General features: G+C 44.4%; 1 protein-coding gene across 4 annotated transcripts in view; it reads right to left on the reverse strand.

The window, feature by feature from the left end:
* CAMK4 (calcium/calmodulin dependent protein kinase IV) overlaps positions 1-24,373 on the reverse strand; it is a 291,954-nt gene that overhangs the window by 15,508 nt on the left and 252,073 nt on the right. For all 4 annotated transcript variants that reach the window (XM_006134451.5, XM_025190384.3, XM_025190385.3 and 1 more), the window contains 2 exons: positions 16,555-16,630; positions 3,576-3,702 (listed from right to left, as the gene is read on the reverse strand). In XM_006134451.5, coding sequence (XP_006134513.1) covers positions 3,576-3,702; positions 16,555-16,630 — 203 coding nt within the window. The remainder of the gene's footprint in view (positions 1-3,575; positions 3,703-16,554; positions 16,631-24,373) is intronic.

A 24,373-nucleotide genomic window follows, 5' to 3' on the forward strand; every position in this document is an offset into this window, starting at 1 on the left:
CATGAGCAGGATACACTGTGGCTTTGGAGGAGATCTGCTACTGCTCCATGGCTTAAGTAGGGGGAAGGGGAATTATGTTTTTCTTCACATCATAATCAGGAATGCTAACCAGCACCTCGTGACTAAGGGGTTAACTCAAGTGCCTAGCAACGTATTGGATGGTGATCCAATAACAATACAGGTAGAAATATCAAACTGGAAAAGAGGGTTTTTTCCTCTGTTCTTTGTTTGAGACTCAGAGCAGTTTCTCCCAGCTATTGAGGGAGATGGGAGACACTTCTCTCTCCAAGAACGGACTGATTAAAATGTGTTAAGTAGGGAAAAGTTTAAATAGTCCATCAGGCTTTATTGTTTTCCTTGTATGGGGATTAGGAAATAATGTCTGAGCTTGCTACGTGTTTTTTTTTCTTTTGTAACTAAGCCTTACAACCCAGGGTTTTTTCCCTGAGTATCCATATGAGTGGCGCTTTCCATCTAGCCAATTTACTATGCTTTCAACAGTAGTTTTGTTTTGATAATAAACGTTTTTTTTCTAATTAACCGGTATTGGTTGATTGTTGTGTCCTTAGGACTCAGTGCATAGTTACAAGGGCAGAGTCCATTGTTGTCCGTGGATTCCCTGTTTTCCCAATTCCAAGTAAAACAGGCAAGGGGAGAGTTTTACCTTAGGGAGGGGATTTCCCAAGTGATCTCTTCCCTGATTTTCTTGGAATTACTTGGATGGTGGCAGTGGGTCCCTCAAAATCTGAGTATTAGGATTGCGGTGCGGGGGGGAGTTTTTATACCAGAGCTTGTAGAGGCAAGGTTTTGGAGTGCTCTTGCGGGCCCCCAACTTCTGCATTTGTTGTGCCAGAGTGGGGAACAGCCTTGACACCCCACCAGAGAGTACGCTTATTAAGTTTGCAGATGATACTAAGCTGGGAGGGATAGGGTCATAATTCAAAATGATCTGAACAAATTGGAGAAATGGTCTGAGTTAAACAGGATGAAGTTTAATAAGGACAAATGTAAAGTACTCCACTTAGAAAGAACAATCAGTTTCACACATATAGAATGGGAAGCAACTGTCTAGGAAGGAGTGCGGCAGAAAAGGATCTAGGGGTTATAGTGGACCACAAGCTAAATATGAGTCAACAGTGTGATGCTGTTGCAAAAAAAGCAAACATGATTCTGGGATGCATTAACACAAGTGTTGTGAGCAAGACTCAAGAAGTCATCCTTCTGCTTTACTCTGCACTGATTAGGCCTCAGTTGGAGTATTGTGTCCAGTTCTGGGCACCACATTTCAAGAAAGATGTGGAAAAATTGGAGAAGGTCAGAGAAGAACAACTAAAATGATTAAAGGCCTAGAAACCATGAGCTATGAGGGAAGACTGAAAGAATTGGGCTTGTTTAGTTCAGAAAAAAGAAGACTGAGAGGGAACATGATAGCAGTTTTCAAGTATTTAAAAGGGTGTTAAAGGGGAGGGAAAAAATTGTTCTTCTTGACCTCTGATGATAGGACTAGAAGTAGTGGACTTAAATTGCAGCAAGGGAGGTTTAGGTTGGACATTACGAGAAACTTCCCAACTGTCAAGGTGGTTAAACACTGGAATAAGTTGCCTAGGGAGGTTGTGGAATCTCCATCTCTGGAGATATTTAAGAGCAGGTTAGATAGACATCTATTAGGAATGGTCTAGACAGTACTGGGTCCTGCCATGAGGGTAGGGGACTGGACTTGATGACCTCTCAAGGTCCCTTCCAGTCCTAGTATTCTATGATTCTATGAAAGACCATCCACTTTGCTCTACTATGGGGTATTGTTTAGTTGACCTGTGCCTACAAAGAAACATAAATGACATTTTCCCTATCTCAGAAATATTCTAAATCTAATACTTTGAACCTCTACAGTGCCTTTCATCTGAAGCATCCTGAAGCACTTTACAAACATTAATTAATGTAGTGTTTTATGGCACAGTTTGTATAAGTAATATGGAACTGAGCATTTGTTATTGTTATTTTAATGAAATAACTAAATTGTGTACATATCATTGGGTAAAAATAGAACTTGGACATGTTCATCTTTGTAGATCAGTATCTCTTGGAGCCAATTTACTTTATCCTGTAATCAAAAATGTAGTGCTCCAGCCTTAGCATTTTACTAATGAATCATACTTATGGGCAATAACTGCCTCATCCACTAAAAATTTATCACAAAAAAGCTGAGGAATGGACAGAATTGTATAGTCAACAACAGCTGGGGTCTTTTGATATTTAATCTTTGCAAGGAAAAACATTCCAATGAGAAACCATACAAACTGTAGGGTTGAACTCTATTTTTTATGGACCTTTTGAGGATGAAACTCCATGAAGAAGAAAAACATTAAAAAAAAAAAAAGCTATCCAGAAAAATGATACCTGCCAAGAAAGTCAGACACTAGAATCTTTACTCAGTTTCTGTGATGTATGATGTAGTGTGGGGACTTTTTAATTTTCATTTAATATACTTTAAAAATAAATATGTTGCAATACTCAATTTTTACAGCCTAATTTACAGGAGTTCTTCAAAGCCACAGCTTTAACAGGGGCAAGAAGTGCTCAGTGTCTCTGAAATGCAGGCCATTGGATTTTATGGTGATTACTGCTTTTTTAACAAATTAGTCTTGATTTGCAAGCAAACAAGATACCGTATTTTCCAGCATATAAGACGACATTTTATACTAAAAAACATCCCCCAAAAATCGGGGGTTGTCTTATACGCCGGGTATAAACATACAGGCAGTCCCCGACTTGCAGGTACGAACGGGGCTTTTCTCGCCCCGGAGGACACGGACTGTGGGACCTCGCGGTCCCGCCGCCCGTGTACTCCGGGGCGAGAAAAGCTGCTCCGCGTCTCCCTGGTCTGCAGACCAGGAAGACGCGGAGCAAAGCCGCGGAGGGGCTTGGGCAGCGGGGCAGCCCAGGCGCGCGTGGGCTGCCCCACTGCCCGAGCCCCTCCGCGGCTTTGCAAAGCCTCGGGGGAAGCTGGCAGCGGGACAGCCCAGACGCGCCGCGGCTGTCCCGCTGCCAGCATCCTCAGAGGCTTTGCTCCCGGTGTCCCTGGTCTGCTGGGGACGGTCCCCAGCAGACCAGGGGCACCGGGAACAAAGCCGAAGCGGCGGCGGGGTCCCGTGCCTCTGAGACTTTGCCAGAACAAAGTCTCAGATGTGCGGCACTCTGCTGCCTCTGCGGCTTTGCTCTCCGTGTCCCTGGTCTGCTGGGGGGGGGGCGCAGCTAGTGCACCCCCGCCCCTCCCCCAGCAGACCAGACTTTTGTTGTGGACCCTGGGGCGGAGCAGCTGGGGCGCTGCCGGTTGGCCTCTTAAGGGGGGGTAGTCTTATATGGCGAGTATAGGCGAAAACCTATGTTTTAACTAGAAAATTAGGGGGTCGTCTTATACGCCCAGTCACCTTATACGCCGGAAAATACGGTAGGTAGGTTATCAAAGTGCAATCAAGATATATGTGAAAAAACTCCACACCAATACTGTTTGCCATTGGGAAACAATGACACATATGCATCAGAGAAAATGCTACTCTTCATGTTCTTGTACTTACCAAATCCTTGGCATTGAGAGACACGTCATCCCACCAGGGGGACACAAAGTCATATTCACAGTTCAAAATTCTTTTAAACATGTACTGGTCTCCCCTTTCATCATAGAATGGTTCGAATCCACAAAGGCTATGGGGAAAAGAGTGAAATTTATCAAAGATTTAAGTGATTTCAGTCTCCAAAGAATATCCCCCTATGTGATTTTTTTAAACACCTACACAAAACTTCTCACCTTGCAGGTGAAAACAGAACAGCTTTTAATTAAAAAAAAACCCCCACAGCAAAACCATAGCAAACCTTTGTGTGGGGCCTATATACATGTCATTTTAAGTGATCCCTATATGAATATATATTACAGGCAGGGCTGATGATATTAAGGTTGCCTAACACTTTCCATTATAAGACACTGTTTACTGTTGCTTATAATTTTGTAAGACTTCAAGAGTTTGAGCTGAAATTGCCAATGCTGGATGTCTACCTAGGGCTGGATTTTTTTTTTTAAACATTTCAGGCAAAATAGTTCAGTTATTTCTGAAAATGTTGTTAGGGAAAATAGTTTGGCCTGTGTAAAAAAAATCTGAGACCATGTTTCAGAGATGTTCTAGCACCCAGTGCTTTGGAGCAGACACTTGAAATTTAGCAGGGTCTGTGCCAGGCCTAACTCCAGGCATTAGAGCAGGGAGATTGTCTTTCCTGTGATCTTCACACCACACCACTGGGCCTAGGCAGCATGAAGGAAAACTTCAGACGGGATAAGAATTGAGTCTTCAGGAAAGTATCAACTCTGATGATGACTAATGTCAGTGTCAATAGGATGCTATGATGGAATTTCTGTATTTTCACTTTGCTTTTTTAAAAATGTAAGAAATTACATTAAAATACTAGAACCATTGATTCAGTTAAGCACTCAAAAGTTAAGGAAATACCACAATTAAGACTGATTGACATTAATTTGGGCTCCTGAGAGTATATATTATGGTGCAGTCTAATTACATGACCATATATTATTTTTGCCCCATGGAATTTGTCTCATTCATTGAACAGATTGGACTTAGTCTGAAGATGAACCAGGGGCTGTTTAGTAATGGAGGTGTTGCCTGGAGGACAATTGCCTCATTGGTTGCAGATGATGGTAGGGACTGCAGGAAGAGAAAGGATGTTTCTCTAAGTGAAGGCTATTGAAGGATGCGCTGGAAAATGGATTCTGTCCCTGCCTGTGCCAGAGAGTTCCCCTGTGTTACTTAACCCAAATGCTACAAGTCACAAATTAAGTGCACCTCAGTTTCTGGAAACTGATGAGATAGTCTAGGTTTTGATCTACCGAAGAGCTGTGTGCCCATAGCTGCCATGAAAGTAAACGGAACTGTGCTTTGAACATATATAGCGCTATCTAAAAATGAATACTCCGAAGAGTCAGGTTCTTTGCATTTCTAATTAGGCATCCAAAATTAGAGGGTACTTTTGACCTTAATCTCTCCGCGTCTCAGTTCCCCCACCTCTGAAATGGCAATAACACCCCTATGGTCTGAGAGTATGGTGTTATGAAGATCAATTCATTAATGTTTGCAACACACTGGGGCGCTATGAGGAAACTAATAATTCTGTCTTTAGAACAGGGTTTGAATAGGGCACAGTAAATAAGCCTATGGCCACAAACTAAACAATGGGGATACATCAAAATACTGAATAGCTGCTCTTTAAATGAACATCATCCATTCTGTGTACTGAATGTGGCATAGATCCTGTGGAAAGATATGCAATCATGTAATTTTATACTGTATCACAATGCATATGTACAAGGGAGTTGAATTAAAGTTACATTAAAATACAAAAGAGAGAAAAACAAAGAAACCAACCCAAAAAACCAAAGCAACACCAAAAACTAGCGATGTCAAAAGCCTTTTAATAAGGTATCAGTGTAACTGCTAAAAATCCTAGCAGTTGCACGCACTATGGACTCTGCAGTATAAAGTTTAAATAAGCTTCATACTGCAGAACCTGCAGCGAAGCCTCCCTGGAAGCGGCCCTACTGCAGCGAAGCTGCCTCCCTGGGAGCGGGGCAGAGTTTAACTGATAGTTTAACTCAGTGGTCCCCAACCTGTGGTGGTGGCCGGGCACCAGGGGGCGTGGCCGTTCGCCCGCCGGGCACCAGGGGGCGGGGGCGGGGCCCCGCCATAGCCGCGCGCCCCCCCCCATTGCTGCGCCCAGGGCCGGCGCCCCCCCCTCCTCCAAGCGCCCGGGGCCGGCGCCCCCTCCCCCCAAGCTCCATGCGCCCGGGGCCGGCGCCCCCTCCCCCCAAGCACTGCGCGCCCGGGGCCGGCGCCCCCCCTCCTCCAAGCGCCGGGGGCCGGCGCCCCCCCCAAGCGCTGCGCGCCCGGGGCCTGCGCCCCCTCTCCCCCCAAGCTCCGTGCGCCCGGGGCCGGCACCCCCCCCTCCTCCAAGCGGCTGGGGCCGGCGCCCCCCGCCCCAAGCGCCACGCGCCCGGAGCCAGGCCAGCCCCGAGCATGTGGCGGGCACACACGAATGCCCCCGTGGGCGCCATGGCGCCCGCGAGCACCGTGTTGGGGACCACGGGTTTAACTGATGCTTATCAGTTAATGTTAACATCCCTACAAAAACCCACCACACACACCTCACAGACTGAAACCTAATTATTTCACTGGATTGCTTGAGCCACATTCAGTGGTGAATCTCAGTGAGTTTATATTTAGAGAATCATACACCCTTCTGCCAATTCAGGTACATCTAGACTACAGGCTTTTGTCAACAGAGGCTTTGTTGACAGATACTGTCAATATAGCTTCTGTTGACAAAGAGCGTCTAAGACTACATCCAGTTCTGTCGACAAAGCAAGCTGCTTTGTTGACATGAGAGTATAGACACAAAGGACAGTGTAGATGCAATAACGCCTTCAATCGACAGAACTGTCAACAAAAGGCGTTATTCCTCGTAGAATGAGGTTTACCACCGTCGACAAAACTGCCGAGTTCTGTCAACAGAACTCAGCGGTAGTATAGACGCAGGTATACTTTTGTCAACAAAAGTCCACTTTTGTCGACAAAATCCTGTAGTCTAGACACACCCTTCATGATGTATCATTTATAAACACACTCTAGAGCAGTGGTTCCCAAACTTTTCGGCATCATACCCCCTTTTTGATTTTTGAGAAACTCTCATGCCCACACATACATCCAATAGCAGCAAAACTTGAGCGAAAAAAAGAAAAGAAAAAGAAGGAACCAAACCGGGGCCGAAAAACAAAAATAGCAACGAAACTTAGGGGGGGGGGAGATTGACAGGGGTGGAGAGGGGAGCTGGGTTACCTCGCACCTTCCCCCCCCCTCCTAGTTTGGGAACCCATGCTCTAGAGTCCTTCATACTTATACTTGCACCTATTTTACACAATACCAAAATTTGTATATCTGAATTAGGTCCATTGGTTACAATCCTGCTCCTACTGAAATCAACTTCAGAACTCCCAATGACTGTAAACAACAGCTTGACTTAACTCCAGCATGAACAACACACTCTAGTAATTTATCTGAATAATGATCCCATTTGGAGATTAGATACATTCAACAATATTTCAGATGGAATGCAGAAACACAAAAATGAGTGACAGTTATACAATTTTTTGCTATTCTTGCTTTCAATTATAATCAGGTGTAGTATTTTGCAGTGATCTTCCATCTAATCAATAAATGTTCTGATGCTACAGAGGATTACTGTATCTGCTGTCATGTCGCAGGTAAATATGGCAGGTCACACAAAATGAAGATAAGAAAACAACCAAGTGGGAAGAAAGTGAGGAACAGTGCCATCAGTTAAACACAACAATAGATTCAGTAGGAATCTTAGTTTTGAAAACTAAATATTTTGCAGGTTATCCTGTTTTTCAAAATGCAATAGATGCACTACAGATCAAAGAGCAAACATTCTGAAAGCATAGCTTCCTGCCTGTGGGTGGAGTGGCTGCATCATGTTATACAGCTAGTACAGAGAGCAGTTTAAAAACATTCTTAGAACGGTACTTGTGCTCACGGCTGGCAAATGGGCTAGACCACAGCACTAGAATTTGAGTACAGGCAGTCCCCGGGTTACGTACAAGATAGGGACTGTAGGTTTGTTCTTAAGTTGAATCTGTATGTAAGTCGGAACTGGCATCCAGATTCAGCCACTGCTGAAACTGACCGCCAGTTCTGACTTACATACAGATTCAACTTAAGAACCCCAAGCTTTCCCAAGTCAGCTGCTGCTGAAACTGATCAGCGCTGATTCCAGGAAGCCTGGGGCAGAGCAACTCTGCCTCGGGCTTCCTGTAGTCAGCGCTGGTCAGTTTCAGCAGCGGCTGACTTGGGGACGCCTGGGGCAGAGCAGCTGGGGTGCTGCTGGGTTGCTCCAGTAGCACCGCTCCTCGGCGCTACTGGACCAACCCAGCAGCACCCCAGCTGCTCTGCCCCAGGCGTCCTGATTCAGCCACTGCTGAAACTGACCAGCAGCGGCTGAATCAGGACCTGGGGCAGAGCAGCTGGGGTGCTGCCGGGTTGGTCCAGTAGTGCCCAGAGCGGGCGCTGCAGGACCAATCCGCAGCGCCCCAGCTGCTCTGCTCCAGGGTCCAAAACAAAAGCCTGGTCTGCTGGGGGGGGGCACACTAGCCGCGCCCCCCCCCCCCCAGCAGACCAGGGACACGGGGAGCAGAGCCGCAGCGGCAGCGGGGTGCCGCGCCTCTGAGGCTTTGCTCTGGCAAAGTCTCAGAGGCGCGGCACCCCCCCGCGGCTGCGGCTTGAGTCCCGGTGCCTGTGGTCTGCTTGGGACTGTCCCCAGCAGACCACAGGCACCGGGACTCAAGCGGCAGCAGCGGCGGTTCCCCGCGCTTCTGAGGCTTTGCTCTGGCAAAGCCTCAGAAGCGCGGGAACCCGCCCGGTGCCTCTGGTCTGCTGGAGACGGTCTCCAGCAGACCAGGGGCACCGGAGCAGCTTACGAACGGGGCTTTCTCGCCCCGGAGCTCGCAGGTAGCAATCCGCTACCTCAACCTCCAGGGCGAGAAAGCCCCGTTCGTAAGTGCGGATCCGACATAAGTCGGATCCGCGTAAGTCGGGGACTGCCTGTACTGTATTTAAGTAGGTGGGAGTGGGCTGCTGTCCTCCTCCCCCATTTGTGGTCTTCTCCCACCATCATCTTTGTGCTGGCTTCAGTGATGTTCTTTTCCCATGTTCCTCCCTCAGTTGGTCTGTAAGGTCAGTTCCCTATTAAGAGGCAACTGATATTTATTTATAAAATGAACAATACATTTAATGCATTTACAAATGTACATTTTGACTGTTTCTTTATTCCAAGGGGAGCCAACAGTCTCAGTGGACTCCTAAGTAAGTTGGGGGGAGGCAGCTAAGCACCCCTGGAAACATGTGTCACGCCAGCTCCACACCAGGCATCAGAGCCACTGGAATGTGTGGTGAGGTGTTTGGAAGGCAATTTAAAGGGCCTGGGGCTCCAGCCAATGCTGCTGTCATAGTAGCAGCAGCAGCAGCTAGGAGACTTGGGTCCCTCTGAACTGCTGGGTCTCAGGACAATTGTACCCTTTAGTCCCCTTCCCCTACTAGCAGGCCTGTTTGTTCCTAACTTTTGTGTACTGCTTGTCTTAGCATATGATGGGCACTACTGGAAAGTAAATAATAAAAGCAGTCATTCCGTCACTGACACATAGAAGATGAATGGCTCAGATACTTGTGCTAGTCTCTACTGATTCAGTATGAGGGCAGATGGGGCATGTGAATGTCAGGGAGCTGGTTATGGATCCCTGCTCATAAGTCTAATTTCATACCAGCCTTGAGGGAGTTTAAGTGTCATTCACATACTTTCTCGGGAGTGATTTTGTGTTTTCTTCCAGGTCATTGATAAACATATTAAATACTGCAGAACAAAACTCAAGTTCATGTGAGACCCCCACTTAATGCTGACGCCCAGTTTACACTGCATTTTGAGGCCTATATAATTTAGCCAATTTTTAATTGATGTAATGTGTACCATGTTGATTTTGTATCATTCTAGTTTTCTTAATCAAAATATTATACGGTATCATGTCAAATGCCTTGCAGAAGTATATTACATCAACACTACAGTCCCTGGTCCAGTACCCTCAGGACCTACCTTGGCCCAGATGAGGGATTTTGCCACATCAGGAGAAATCAATTCTTGCCCCCCTGCTGCCAGCCCCACTCCCTGCCTTCCCACCAAGCTTCCTGACTCCTGGATTCCTCGGCCTAGCTGAGCCATGTGCTAGCCCCCATCCCTGTCGCAGCCCAGATGAGCCGTGTGTCAGCCCCCCCCCCCCCCCCCCGCTCTCCCGCACCCCAGCTGAGCTGCGCATCAGGCTTCCCAGCTCTCACCCTCGCCTCCCCTCGCAGCCCAGCAGGGCTGCATGTCACACCTCAGCCCCTTGCAGTGTGCCGGGTTCTTGACCCTCCTCCCAGTGTGCTGGGACACTTTGGTTCTTGGACACCCATGGTCCTTCTGAATTATGGATGCTGCCGGACTAGAGAGTTCTGGTATATAGAGGTGCAACTTGTATTATCCTTATTTACGTAAACCTGCAATCTCATAATAAAGAGATATCAAAATATTTTACAGGATCTGTTTTCCATAAAGCCACATTGACTGGCATTAATGATATTACAGTGCTTTTTAAAAATTAATTGTGACCCTTATCAGCTATTCCATTACTTTGCCCAGTACGGATATCAGACTGGCAGACCTCTAATAACTCACATTCTCCTGTTTACTCTTTTTAAATAGTGGAACAATATTATTTTCTTCTGAATCTTCCTCTCAGTGCTCCATGACTTACTGAAAATCAGCATTAATGGTCTAGAAAGCTCTTCAGTCAGCTTTTTAAAAACTCTTAGGTGCAAATTAGGGATTTTTAAATCAGCAGATCCAGATAATTTTAGTAGCTGCTGTTTAACTGCCTCCTGCGTTGCTTTCATCATCATATGATATGCCTTTATCATTTAGTTTTTTATGAAACACAAAGCAGAAAAATTTATTGAACACTTATGCCTTTTCTGCATATTATTAATAATTCTACTATTTTCATCTAGTAATAAACCACTATAATTTTTAGGCTTCTATTTATTGCTAAAATGCTTTAAAACCTATTCCTTATTGTACCTTACACTGCTGGCCATGGAGTTCTCTTATTTCCTTTTGGTTCCCCTATCTATTTACTACAATTACTAGATTCTGATTTCTGTTAATTACTATCAACTGTTGTTTCTTCTGTGTGTATATGTATTTTTAATTGTTATGGGCTTCTTTCTCCATTGTGGCATATTTATTATTACTATTTATTCTGTTTGAACTAGGCTTCCTAGTTCGAACTACCGTTACTCCTCGTGGAATGAGGAGTAACGGTAGTTTGAACTAGGAAGCCTAGTTCGAACTACCTAGTTCGTGCCGCGTGTAGCCGCGCGGCACAGGGTTTGAACGAGCGGGGATTTAAAAATGGCGGAGCCCCGCTTATGCAAATGAAGCCCGGGAAATTCAAATCCCGGGCTTCATTTGCAAGTGCGGTATGCCTACATTACCCTCCTAGTTCGATTGTTATATATTAAGATTTTTTTCACCCTACCCCCTGGGTGTAGGATCAGGTGCCCACATTCTCCACCATCTGTCGGGGTTCGGGCCCCCCCTCAGGCTTACAGCCCAGTCATCATCAGGGTTGCCTGCCCCAAAGTCCCACCCTCCACCCGTGTTCTTTAGTTCATAGTCTCGGGCCATTCTGTCCTCCGAGTGTTCCCACAGTTACCCGACTGCTCGGGAGGCTGTCATGCTGGTCCTGTGGTGCTGCAGGACATGATCCGGGGTTTTCCTCTCTCCAGGTTCCAGCTCAGGGTCCTCCCTGATGCCAGGGTGTTTTCCTCCGGGGTGGGGTTCAGCCTGCAGCTCACCAGTCCACCAAAGTCAGCATGGGCTCTCCGCTCGGGTTCCTGTCCTTGGCCCCTTACCTCTTCCTGCTTCTCCGGCTTCCCTCCTCTCCCAGCTGGCGTCCCTGCTTTTTGAACCCCCCTCCAGTCCTAGCCCTGCCCCCTTTCCACCGAATCATGAGCTGATGATGTCAGCCGGCGTCTCTGCCCAGCCGACTCCCCCGGCACAGTTTACAGGGGCCGAGGACAGGAACTTGGGGGGGAAGCCCACGCCGACTTCGGTGGACTGGTGAGCTGCGGGCTGAACCCCGCCCCAGAGGAGAACGCCTCGGCAGTGAGGGAGGATCCTGAGCCAGAACCTGGAGAGAGGTAAACCCCGAATCACGTCCTGCAGCACCACGGGGCCGGCATGACAGCCGCCCGAGCAGTCGGGTAACTGTGGGAACACTCGGAGGACAGAATGGCCCGAGACTATGAACTAAAGAACACGGGTGGAGGGTGGTGACTTTGGGGCAGGCAACCCTGATGATGATTGGGCTGTAAGCCTGAGGGGGAGCCCGAATCCTGACAGTCACCCTCCACCCTTTTGCCCAGTTAATGCTCTCCATATAGGCTCTATAACCAGTGGTTTTAACAGTCCAGTCATGCAGATCTTCCCATGAGGTTTCAGTAATACCACCTACGTCAAATTCCAATTTCTGCTGATATGGTGGCTTGTCACTATTCTGCCACTTCCTCTGTCTTTCTTTCATTTTCTGCCTGCTGCTTCTCCTTCATCTTAAATCATGTGAACACTTATAGCAAATCATCAGTAATGTCAACTGGAATTGAAATAAGTCAATTTTACTACCATCAGAGAGGGCCCAACTCTGCAAGGTGCAGAGCAACCTTGATCCTCACTGATTTCAGAGGGAGGTAGCACAATCAGAACCTTTCTGAATCTGGCCTCTAGCTAAGATTCATCTTATTTTGTCCTTTCCCCTGTTACCAGTGCATTGAACACGTTTCAGGAAACAAACCCTCACACTAAACCAGGAGGAAGCACCAGCTCGGTGCATATCAGCTCAGTAGTGTAAAACCATCTTAACTTTTCACTGCCTGTCCTTTCACAAAAGGGACCAAATAATAACATCACATATTTTCTTATTTGTTAGAGATCTGATATCTTGCTGCTTATAATTGTGGACACAATGATTAACCTGGGGTGAAAAATGACTCCTAACTGCTGTAGTGTAGTTGCATGTTTCAGCTAGCTCACCAAGCCACCATATGAGCTAAGTCATGCATAATGCAGGAGAGTACTTCCTTTTCTGAATATCAAATGAAATCTCACATGTAAACAGTGGGGGGAAAATCCTGTAGTTCTCAGTGGGCTAAGGAATTCATTTTAGCAAACCAACTGAAGCTCTTGTAACCAGCATAATTAAAGAGGAAATATGCTAACAGCTTCCAGTTTGACAAGAAAAACAAGGTTTCTTCAAATCAAACTTAAATCCTTTTAAAATTCAACTCCATCTTGAATCATGTAGCGTTATTGCATTCGGAATGACACAGCTACAACAGGGTATCACTGCATCAGGGGTTAGATTTTTGCAATAAAGAAGAATACAGTTGTCCTAGAGATAATCTGGAAATAACATAATTGCATATTGACTACTATATGTAACCACACCTCACCAATTGCAATCTGGCTTTGTTGTCAATGCTTATATATGCTAATTGTCCTTGTTCTATCTGCTCCACTTGTAGGCTCTGATACACTGTTCTCCATCTATTGCTACAAATATTTTCACAATGACTCATTAATACCATGTTTGTAATGCTTATCATATGCTGTGAGTTTCGTCAACTAGGTGAATCTATCCTTATTACTGCTCATGTCTATGCTTCTATTCCAAATAGTTGTGTTCCACCTATACTCAAGGTCTTTTTTTCTATAATCAAAGGTAAGCCAGTTTAAAGAAGGCTGTGATTTGAGGATGACTTCAATAAACTGTGTGGACACTCAATTTGACTTAAACCACATTTATACTGATTTATCTTAAATAGATTTTTACCCTATTAAAATAAATCAATGTAAACCAGGTTTAAATTGGATTAAGAATTATGTTTTGTATCGAGTAAACTAAGATGACTAAAAAAAAAAAAAAATTACATTTTTGTTCAGTCTTCCCTTTCAGCTGAGTAGCAGCACAGCTTCACAGGTGATTAATCAGCCCCGCCCAGTCAGTCAGCTCCATGCAGGGAGCCCTGAGCATCTGAATGTGAGGAGCTGATTAATCTCCTGTGAAACTGTACAGTTTAGAGGGAACACTGCTCTTGTTAAACCAGTGCAATGCTGACTATGGACTAGGCCTAGTATATCTTTACTACTATGTGCCTCTTTTATGTGGGATAGAATTTCTGGCTATGTTTTTATAGAAGGGAATAGAAGGCAGATCTTCTGCTGGTGTAAATTATCCATTAACTTCAATGGAACTAGGATAATAATTTACAATGGCCAAGGATCTGCCCCAATATAGCTTGATATAAGAGAGAGGAAAGCATAAGCTGGGTGTAAGAGACAAGGTCTGAGATGTACTCCAGAGCAGATCTGTGGCAGGTCTTGAGATGGGAGGGAGGAGACCAAATTTTGTAATAAGAGACTAATGGACAAAAATATGATTGTAGAAATTCAAGTAAGTGGATCCCAAAATGCACAACTACCTGCGTTCCTCTTCAATACACAAAATCACAGATCTGACATTTACACTAATAATTTACATCTTCCATGTAGCCAATCTCCTTTAAGAGCTTTTCATTGTTTCTTACGCAGTCTTGTCAATCATACTATAATTTCTTATAGTAAAAGATATTGTAAACTATCCTTTTAGAGGAAAATGAAAGCAGATCACTGATCTTATTTATGCTCTATATTAAAAAACTTGCATTTTCCAACATTTTGTATTAAAATAATTTGTCAGCATTATATGTGTGCACATATATAACATTCTGTTTTTTTCCTCTTCCCAGAATATACTGACTGAAATCATTCCACAAACATGCAGCACAACAAGAGAAAACAAATCAGCCTAGCAATCAGTGTTGCCACCAGACTGAAGGGAAGTCACTTGTACTCCCATAAGGCGAAAGGTCAGAATACACAGATGTACAGCATGCACAATGCACAACGCACAACGACCTTCAACTCTAAAAAATTTTCAGAAGCATGTCATTTATGCAACACAAAACAACTGCATCACTGAAAATCAGGCCACCCTTATTTAGATACCAAACTGCAGAGTAAGGTGCCTAACTCTACACTTCCTTCTTTGAATATCTGAGTCTAAACTGGCAAAGGCAGTTGTGTAAACAGTGCACAATATTGTAGAAAACTTGTTGGCCTGGAAATTTTGGGACATTTTGGCTCTTACAACCCTTTGTCAGGTACATCTCTGACAGAATACTTTTGAGTTTAAATGTGAAGTGAAACATCAAATATTTTGATTTTTATGGATCATTTCAATCCAGACATTAAGAAACAAACTTTTTTGGGGGTGGAGGGGGTGCAGGCCATGCCTCCCTCTGTGCCCAACAACTCCATTCACCACTTTTTTTCTGCATAACAGCATGGCAGACGTCCACCAGGAGAGCTGGATGTGAATGGGCAGCAATGGCATTTGACTTATGGCACCAAACATGTTGGAGGAGGAAGTCTCCAGAAACCCTGGTGCAGCTGTGCTCCTTGCTAGTCCAAAGCAGCTCAATGGCAGTCATGTGCTTTGATTTATTTTTGGCCCAATGTGGCTGTCTGTTCAAAACAGGCAACCGCTTCTATTCTCAACTTGCATCTGAGCACCATTCTACTTTATTTTTTTCTGCCTGGGTTTTACCCGCCTGACTTTTATTTACAACACAGTTTGGATAGCGTGCTGTTCTCTCAAAGGAAGTACATTCAGTGTGCCAGATATTCTGCTGAATCTGAGGAGCTCTCTGCTTTGTGCTACTTCATTTCTGTGTTGCTCCGGGCCACGCTGTCCCCTGGGCTGTTTCCTGGGCTGCACTAAGTTACACCAATTGCCAAGACCTTATGGCAACTGGCACTTGCACTGGCACTTGCCAGGGCATAGGGACAATTCCTGCAAGCCAGTTAAACCAGCTTTATGGCAGCTATCCAGTGGCTGAGTGGAACAAAGATCCTCTAGTGCAGCCTACGTATGTAAAAAGTTGACAACAACGAAGTTTATATTCAAAATCTTCATGGGATAATAGTATATACTTAAGTATTTATAAGTGATGACTACTGTCTGGCATTGCCTGTGATACGAGCTGTAGAAAAGATCTTCATTGCAAATAAGTGCTTGGCAGTTCTTAATTTAGATATTAGGAACAGTATTTTATATGGGGGCTGTTTCTTAAGCACTTCTAATCTAAAGAGACAAAACAGTAAGGAAAGGCCAGGGAAAGCTTTATTTACTGTACTGAACAAAGATTAGAAAAGTCACCCATTATTCAATGTGTCCAGCTAGCATTTTGAGTATGTTTATCCTGTATTATGCAGTCTAAGTTTAAAGTTAAGTTTTTACTCAGTGAGTGGAGTGGTAAGGGTTTTTATCTAAAGCCTGTTATTAACAATGAATCAAGTTATTAAAACACTGAAATGTGGAAAAGTAAATATTGCTCTTGAGTTTTTCAACCCAAACACAACAGTACTAGAAATATGACAAATAAATGGTCATGAATAGACCCATCTAGTTTCACTGTCTGTGCTGAGTGAAACGCAAAAAATAAATGGGAAAATAAAATGATTTTTACAATTCTTTTGTTTTAATAAATGTTTACAGTAATTTAGACAAGGGATACTTTGATATATATGACAAATATATTACTTGATTTTTCTCAGTGCTCCTTCAACCTTCAAGTTATTTAATTATCATTAAACTATAAACCATATAAAACAAATTAAGAGTTTTCACTTTAAGGTAGCACAGTTCAGAATGTCAGAAAATCTGTGGCTTAGAAAATGAAACATCAAAATGTCATATTTTATATTTCACTTGGTATTACTATCTAAACTTACAGGATGTAGGTGATTATTCCCAAAGACCACATGTCCACTTCTGGGCCATAGGCACATCCACGTAGAATTTCTGGTGCTGAAAATGATAAATATTGTCACTAAAACAAAAATGTAATGCAGAAATAAATACGACTAATAAAAGTCAGGAATTTCAAACATGTCTGACTCCTTAATTCAAAATGCAATTGCAATGTCTCATTTTAAAGTAGAACAAATAGGTCCTGAGCTTGAAAGCCTTTACTTAGGTGAAAATTCCCATTCTCTTGAGTAAAGAGCAACAGGCTTGGTTTCCTGAGTAAGGACAGATGGAATGAACCCCGACCTTGTAAAAGTCAAGAGGGCAAATTAACTTTGATCTCCAATCTGATTTTAGAGAAGGAACCAGATCCATGGAAGCAATAATAGGCAGCTACAGATTTACTGTAGCTTGAGTTTTACTAAGTGACATTTTGTATTTTTTAATGGTGCCAGTAATTCTAAAGTCAAGTTGACTCTATAATTAAGGTTGAAAACCACTCTCCATTACATGTTCTATTTCTGAACCTATTCATGTCTCTCCCTGTCCAAATCGATTTGCTCTAGATTTTCTCATGTTTAATCTCCCATGAGAAGAACAGGGGGCTACTCACAAAAGACTGTGGGCGTGGAAGGCTGCAGGAATCTAGAAAGTTTCTTTGAGAAAGTCCTTTTGCCCAACTTAAGAGGTTCAACCCTGGCAACAGACAGCAATAGCTTACTAGGCAATTATAATGGCCATAAAAGGATATAAGGGAGAGGAAGTCTCTAGGGACACTCACAATTCTGAAAGGGCAGAGAAGCCATTCTTCACTAGAGAAACTCAACCCATGTATGATGGGATGGCTGCCCCGCACTGGCAGAAAAAGGGTTAAAAGCAGCCTTAGTGAGGCTGCACCAGAGGCAGCCAATTAGAGAACGGCTGATGGAAGCAGCCAATCAGGGTCAAGAAGGCCAATATAGAAAAGTTGCTGCAGGGCAGAGGAAGGCAGTTAGTTCTCTGTCAGGAGCCATAGGAGAAAGGAGTTGTGTCTCTGTCAGCCAGCATCCTGGACAAAGCAGGGGCCAAGGGAGCAAGGACAGCTGGTGGTGGCTGTTGGTTTTGCAGAATGAAGCAGACACAAGAGCAAAGATGGTGCTGGAGCTATGTGGGAGATGGCCCTGGAGTAATGGACTGCAGTTGGCCACTGAAGGAAGTGCCTGGACAGTATACTGAAAGTCTCTTGTAAAGGGTGTGTGGTATGGCCATAGGAGTGTGCTGATACCACTGCCAGCTGCCAACCAGCCGTATCTTCCTGGGGCAAAGTAGCCAAATATCAGTAGGGGGAGTCAAACCTCACTGTGAAGGAGAGGGACACAATACATGACATGAGACTCATTCATCTTTTCCCACATCTTTAGGCCATACTGATCTTTAAATTGCCCTCTTCAGAATATGCACTACACTACAGTCCTTCGTGAGGCCTATGGGTTGGAATAGTTGGAATTGTCTTTCCTACAAAGGAACTCTTTTCCCACATCTTTAGGCCATACTGATCTTTAAATTGCCCTCTTCAGAATATGCACTACACTACAGTCCTTCGTGAGGCCTATGGGTTGGAATAGTTGGAATTGTCTTTCCTACAAAGGAACTCCCAGTCAATGGATTGGAAAAAAGCAAATAGTGAAATCTCTCTTGGTTCATTCTCACAGTCCCTTATTCATCCCTCCTTCTCCCACCCCATGGGATAAAGGGGATAGATTCCCTCCAGCTTTACTGCTACACTGACAACCGGGGTTAGGAGGCATAGAAGTGTTTGTGAAGACCCTCTGAACTTGACTGAATGTAATTGATAGTGCTATGATAATGCACTTTTAAAAAATACCATTTGCCTGCTGTACAAACATTAGAGAACAGCCAGCACACAGACTTCATATGTTATATTTATGAAAGCTAAAAGTCATTCTTTATAGTTTGTACAATGTTTATGTAAACTGTCATTTTGATTCTCCCGTGGAGGCAAACCAGTATCTTCCTGCAAACAACATGCATGTGAGCAGTAAGCCAAAGAATCACTGCCCACAAAACAGATATTAGACAGGATCACAAAGAAAAAACAGTTGCTTGCCATTTCAACCAGAAAGGACACTGTCTCAATGACCTACTCACCTGCATCCTACTTCAGAAGACATTCAAATCTGCACTTGAAAGGGAATCCTCTGAACTGGCATTCATGCTAAAATTCAACACTCTCCGCGGGGGGCTGAACAAAGACCCCAGCTATCTTACCCATTACAAAGATAGCTTCCCCAATTATCACCTCTAATACTATTAACTCACAGACATCTACCCTTCCCCACCTCTAATATCATTAACTCACAGGCATTCACCTTCCTTCCCCCCCCTGCATCCTCCTTCTGTTCTGAAATGTGATTTGTCCTTTTCATATGTGTTCATTTTTTTAAATTGTATCCTTTGATATATATGGCTGTGACTATTTTCTTCCACTATTTGATCTGAGGAAGTGGATCTGGCCCACGAAAGCTCATCATCTAATAAACCATCTTGTTAGTCTTTAAAGTGCTACATAGTCCTGTATTTTTTTGTGAGCAGTAAGACTTTCTGCAAAGCTATATTAATTAAAGTATGGAGGCTGAATCACTAAGACATCCTGAATAGCAAAAAACTCTTGGCTCTTACTTCTGTGCTGGGAGAGGAGAAGAGCATACACATACACATACACAAATCTTGTATAACTATTAAAGCATGTTAAGCCACGAAGTGGCTACCCTTATTCACAAATTGTGTGGCTTTGTTTCTCTGTAACTTAATCCTTCGCCAGATCTTCCAAAAAAATTACATGTCTGCCAGGGTAGTTTGTTCGTTCAGTGGGGCTGAAATCAGCTATAGTGGTGAAGGTATAGTTGTGCTGGTATTAGCTGCATCACTAAGGGTACTTTTCTGTTTTGCTATACTGGATTAGCATTACTACTTTAGCACTGCTAGTGCACATCTGATCTAACTTGTCTTGTCCCAGCCTCAGAAAGATGCACTGTTTTCCTCCCTCTCTCTGAGGCTCTATGGCACTTCAGGATATTCCATAGAAGTCTCAGTAACCTCCAACTTTTCTAGCTATATTGTGACTATCATGGATTACTCTTACATTTCCTCAGAAGAGCTGTTACAGCTGGGGTGGAATTGGGAAGAGCTCCCAACATCGAAAACATGTTCGTAAAAGGCCAATATTCAGGATGGCCACTGACAACCAAACTCTTCATCGCTTACCTTGATGTGGTGGAGAGGTTTTCTTTTAAAGGTGGGGTCTGTGAAAAACAGGCACTTGGGGTCTTGAAAATAAGCAGATAGCTCAAGGCAGGTTACCTAGAAGAATGAAGTCTCTGATCTCAAGCCCCCATCCATTTGTTAAATGAAGCCTGGTGTGGGGCAGTGGTAGCACCAGTACTGCCCAGTGATGGTCTATGGCAACAAGGTAGGAAGAGATTGGGTATGTACTTAAGTCTAACTGGGGAAATTCCCTCTCACTGTCTATACATCAGGGATGGCTACTGATACACCATATTTCTTATTGGCATAAGGTGACTGTGTTGGTGTAAGCAGTTTGTGTGTGGGGGGGGGTCACTAAAGGGCTGTAATTGGTGCTGGGTATAAGGAGGGGGTGAGAGTGGCCAGTATGACTCCTGCCTGGGACTACAGCTAATGATCTTTCAGCCTTAGGTCACCCACTTCAAGCCTGGCAGCGTTAGGCCAACAAGATTTTGGCAGCCATCTCCTGACCTACCTAGTAGAGGGTCAGAGGGACGAATGGTCAGAGCAAAGGATCAGAAACAAAGCAATGACCTGCACAGCCACAGAAGTCTTATTTCAAAAGTGGCAACACCGGTTTCAGTTTGACATGTAATTGTATGGAAGTCATTGAGGAAATAGTAAGGAGAGGTGGTTTCAATGTGGTCGGCCAGGAATGCAGTGAAGGGGTTGGCCTTAGTTTATAAATTCTCCTATGCAGGTGACAAAATGGGGCATTGTGAAATGTTGGTAGCAGGGAGAGGAGAGCTGAGGCAGCCTGTGTGTGCAGTTATTAGAGAAAGTGACAGACTGATGGCTGTTAAAAATGAAGAAGCATGTCATGTTTCTGATATCACTGTAGGCATCTCAGCCTGGACATGATGAAAAGGCAGAGACTTCCTATAAGACTTGCAGGTGCTAGTGGATACAGTGGCCCACACATAGCTACTTGTGGTACTTGGTGAGGTGAAAGCACAGTTAGGCAGAAACAAAAGAGGGTATGACGTGTATTTAGGAAAATGCAGCCTAGGCACTATGAATGAGGAAAGGAAAATGCTACTGTATGGGCAAATGATGGATGATGGCCAATACTTGATTCCAAAAAATAGTGTGTTAGCTGGTTATGACTGGTTCCATCAGTGGCAGAAACAAAAAACATATTCTGTTGATAAGGAAATCTCAATGGAATCAAGCAATGGGCTGCAAATTGATACCTAGTGTCACTGCAACATAAGCCTCCTGTGGCAGTGATTGTGGTAGTGTGTTGGACAAGGAGGGAGCTTCTCCAAAAGAAAGATTAAAATACAGAAAGTTAAGAGAAGTACAGCAGAGATGTTTGTGCAAAGAGTACAAGATATGGGTCCAGAAACTGATTTGCCATCATCTGACTAAAAGAATCACCTCAAGAGAAATGGAAGTCAGAGGGGTTCACAGACTATATAGATGGGGAAAACCAATGGCAAGAGACATAGCAATGGACCGGCAAAGTGTGTATCTTTTTTTGGATCTCTGCTTGCAAACAAAAAATGGAGCACCCTCCCCCCCCCAAAAAAAGAATCCATTGACTGTAAGTAAAAACAAATATGAAGAAGCTGCTAAGCAGGCAGTGAAAAAGGACAAATAAAGTGCCCTCGATCACTATGCAGAGCTTATAAGTGACCCAGGGCTGGCTAGCAAAAATACCTACAGCACTACAAAAATGAACTGCAAAGGTGGGAAGGATTACACATCATGTGTAAATGAAGATTGGGGAGACTGCTAATAGAACATCCGAACAAAAAAAGGGAGAGGTGGAAATGATACTTTGAATCTCTTAAATGAGTCAAACCTCTTTAGGCTGGAGTTGACAACATGTGATCCAATGTGGTGCCTGAGAACGAGGTGAAAAACACAGTCCAGGAAATGAAGAATAGTAAGGCCTCAGCACCTGATGATGTGATGACAGACCTTTGGTAACAGAGAAATACAATGCATGAGCAGAGTGGCTGTAGCCATATGGCAAGACGAGAGAATTCCCAAAGACTGGTACAAGTCTATCCTGGCACTAATACATAAGAAAAGAAGCATCCATGAATGTGAAAACTATTGAGGGATAAAACTATTGTTGCATGAAGATACTGGAATGCATCCTAGAAACTGGGAGTAGGAGAGTGGAGGAACCTTTACTCAAACAAGAGAAATGTGAGATTAAGACAGGATGAAAAACATCAATACCATGTTTGTAATTCAGCAAGGGATAAAGAAGTGGCTAGAGTACCAACAGCAGAGCTCCTAGGCCTTTACAGGCCTAGAAAAAGCATATGATAAAATGAACAGAAGGATGCTCACATCAGTGCTGAAGAAATGTGGAGCGTCTGAGGATTTAGTAACTATGAGTGCCCTACATATAGAAAACAGTGATCCAAACACATTTTGGGACAAGTCCTTTTGAAGTAAATGTTAGACTGCAGCAGAAGTCAGCCCTAACTCTGCTGCTGTTTGTGCTAAAAGATTTCAAAATGGAAATATTAGGATGGAAGTCAAAATCCATGCTGTGGCTGACAAAAACCAGGAAGCACAATGTCACTGGTTCAGGCATGTGCAGAGAATGAATGAAGAGGATCTGATGATCATAGCATGGCAGGAGAGGATAGTAAGAGACTCTGAAGAAAGCTATCAAAGTGATGAATGAATTGCATCAAAGAACGTGGTAAGCAGGTCAATCTTAGTGCTGCCTTGGACAGACAAAGATGGAGGACGCTTGTGTGATGACCCAATCCTAATGACAGGATAATGGCAAAAAGAAAGGTTATTGTTTCTGAAGCTCTGCTAGCCTGTTGGAGCAATTGCAGTATACAGTACAGAGCCAGGGATTAGCAATACAGTGCTCGAGGTTTAATCCTGGTACTGCAACCGATTTCCTCTGTAGTCTTGTGTACATTACATAACCTCTCTTTGCTTCGTTGTCTGTCATCCAGGAACAGAAACAACACCCCTGGTTCATCTCACATAGTGCACCAAAATGATGGTCATCACTACATGCCTAGAACAGTAAAATGGGAATAATATTTCCTTATCCTACAGCAGTGGTTACCAACCAGTAGATCGGGATCTACTGGTAGATCTTGGAGCCTCTGACGGGTGATCCTGACAGGTTTGGCCAGGAGGCTGTCTAGTGCCAGCACTTCAGCTGCCTCTCCCCGCACTGCTGCGCAGCTCCCGCCCTCTGCTTGGAGCTGTCCCCTCAGGAGCCTCCTGCTTGCTGGGCAGGGGAGGGAGAAGAGGGTGCTGATAACAGGGTGCCCCCCCCCCATGTATCCCATCTCCACAGAGCAGAGAGGGGACACAATAGGGCTTGGGATGGAGGGAGTTTGCTGGCTGCTTTTGGGAGTGATGCAGGGCCAGGGCAGGGGTGAGCCTAACTTAGCCCCACTGCACCACCACCTAGGAGCCGCCTGAGGTCAGCAGGGCCCATCTGGAGCCCGTATCCTGAAACCCTACCCCAGTCATGAACCTCCTCCAGCACCCCAAGTCCCTGCCCTAGCTCTGAGCACCCCTGCATCCCAACACCTTCCCAGAGCCTGCACCTAGAATACCCCAACACCCCAAGCTCAGCTCAGAGTGCCTCTCACACTCCAGATCCCTTAATCCAAGACCAGAGTCTGCACCCCAACCCACAGCCCCAGCCTGGTGAAAGTGGGGGAGGGAGGGAGGATGGAGTGAGCAGGAGTGGGGCCTCAGAGAAAGGGGCACACTGGAGGCGGGGAAAGGGTATTGGGGTGAGAGGCAGATCTTTGACTGCACTTAAATTCAAAAAGTGATCTCATGCTTAAAAAGGTTGGAGACCACTGTCCTACAGGCATGTTGTGAGGGGGAGTTAAGGTTCGTACAGCATTCTGAAGATGTGAAGTGCCACAAATGTCAAATTCTATTGAACTGCTGTTGTCAGAAATTCACTTTGCAGAAACAATTAGAAGGGGATTCTAAACAGATTGAGAACCCCCTTTCATCTCCTGTTGACTCAGAGTTCTATATATGTTTAATGTTCCATCCAAAATGAAAAATAGCAAGGACCAGCATTGAATCTGTATGAAGCTAAGGCCACTCAATATCTCAGAGGCAATAAACACACCAAGGACCCTTAGGCTATGTCTACACTTCACCAGAGGTATCCCAAAATAGCTATTCCGCGTCTTTTGAGTGTGCCTGTTATTTCCGCCGGGCTCGTTATTCCGCCGTCCTTGTAAACCTCATTCCACGAGGAGTAAGGGATGTTTCAGAACAGTAGGTTATTTCAAAATAAGTGCTGTGTAGACAGCGCCAAATTTCGAAATAAGCTACTTTGAAATTAACTTGAAATAAGCGATGCAACTTGCATAGCTCAAATTGTGTAGCTTATTTTGAGCTTCGGATGTAGTGTAGTCACACCCTTAATGACACACATTACATCCACCCATTCTCCTCTTCCTAATCACTGCCACACAAATCTCCTTGCTGTCTCCTTCCCTCTGCACATGTATGCAGTACAAACAGCTGAATCGT

This window comes from Pelodiscus sinensis, chromosome 6 (genome assembly GCF_052426305.1).
Source record: "Pelodiscus sinensis isolate ZL-2025 chromosome 6, ASM5242630v1, whole genome shotgun sequence".
In the NCBI taxonomy this organism is placed as follows: domain Eukaryota; kingdom Metazoa; phylum Chordata; order Testudines; family Trionychidae; genus Pelodiscus; species Pelodiscus sinensis.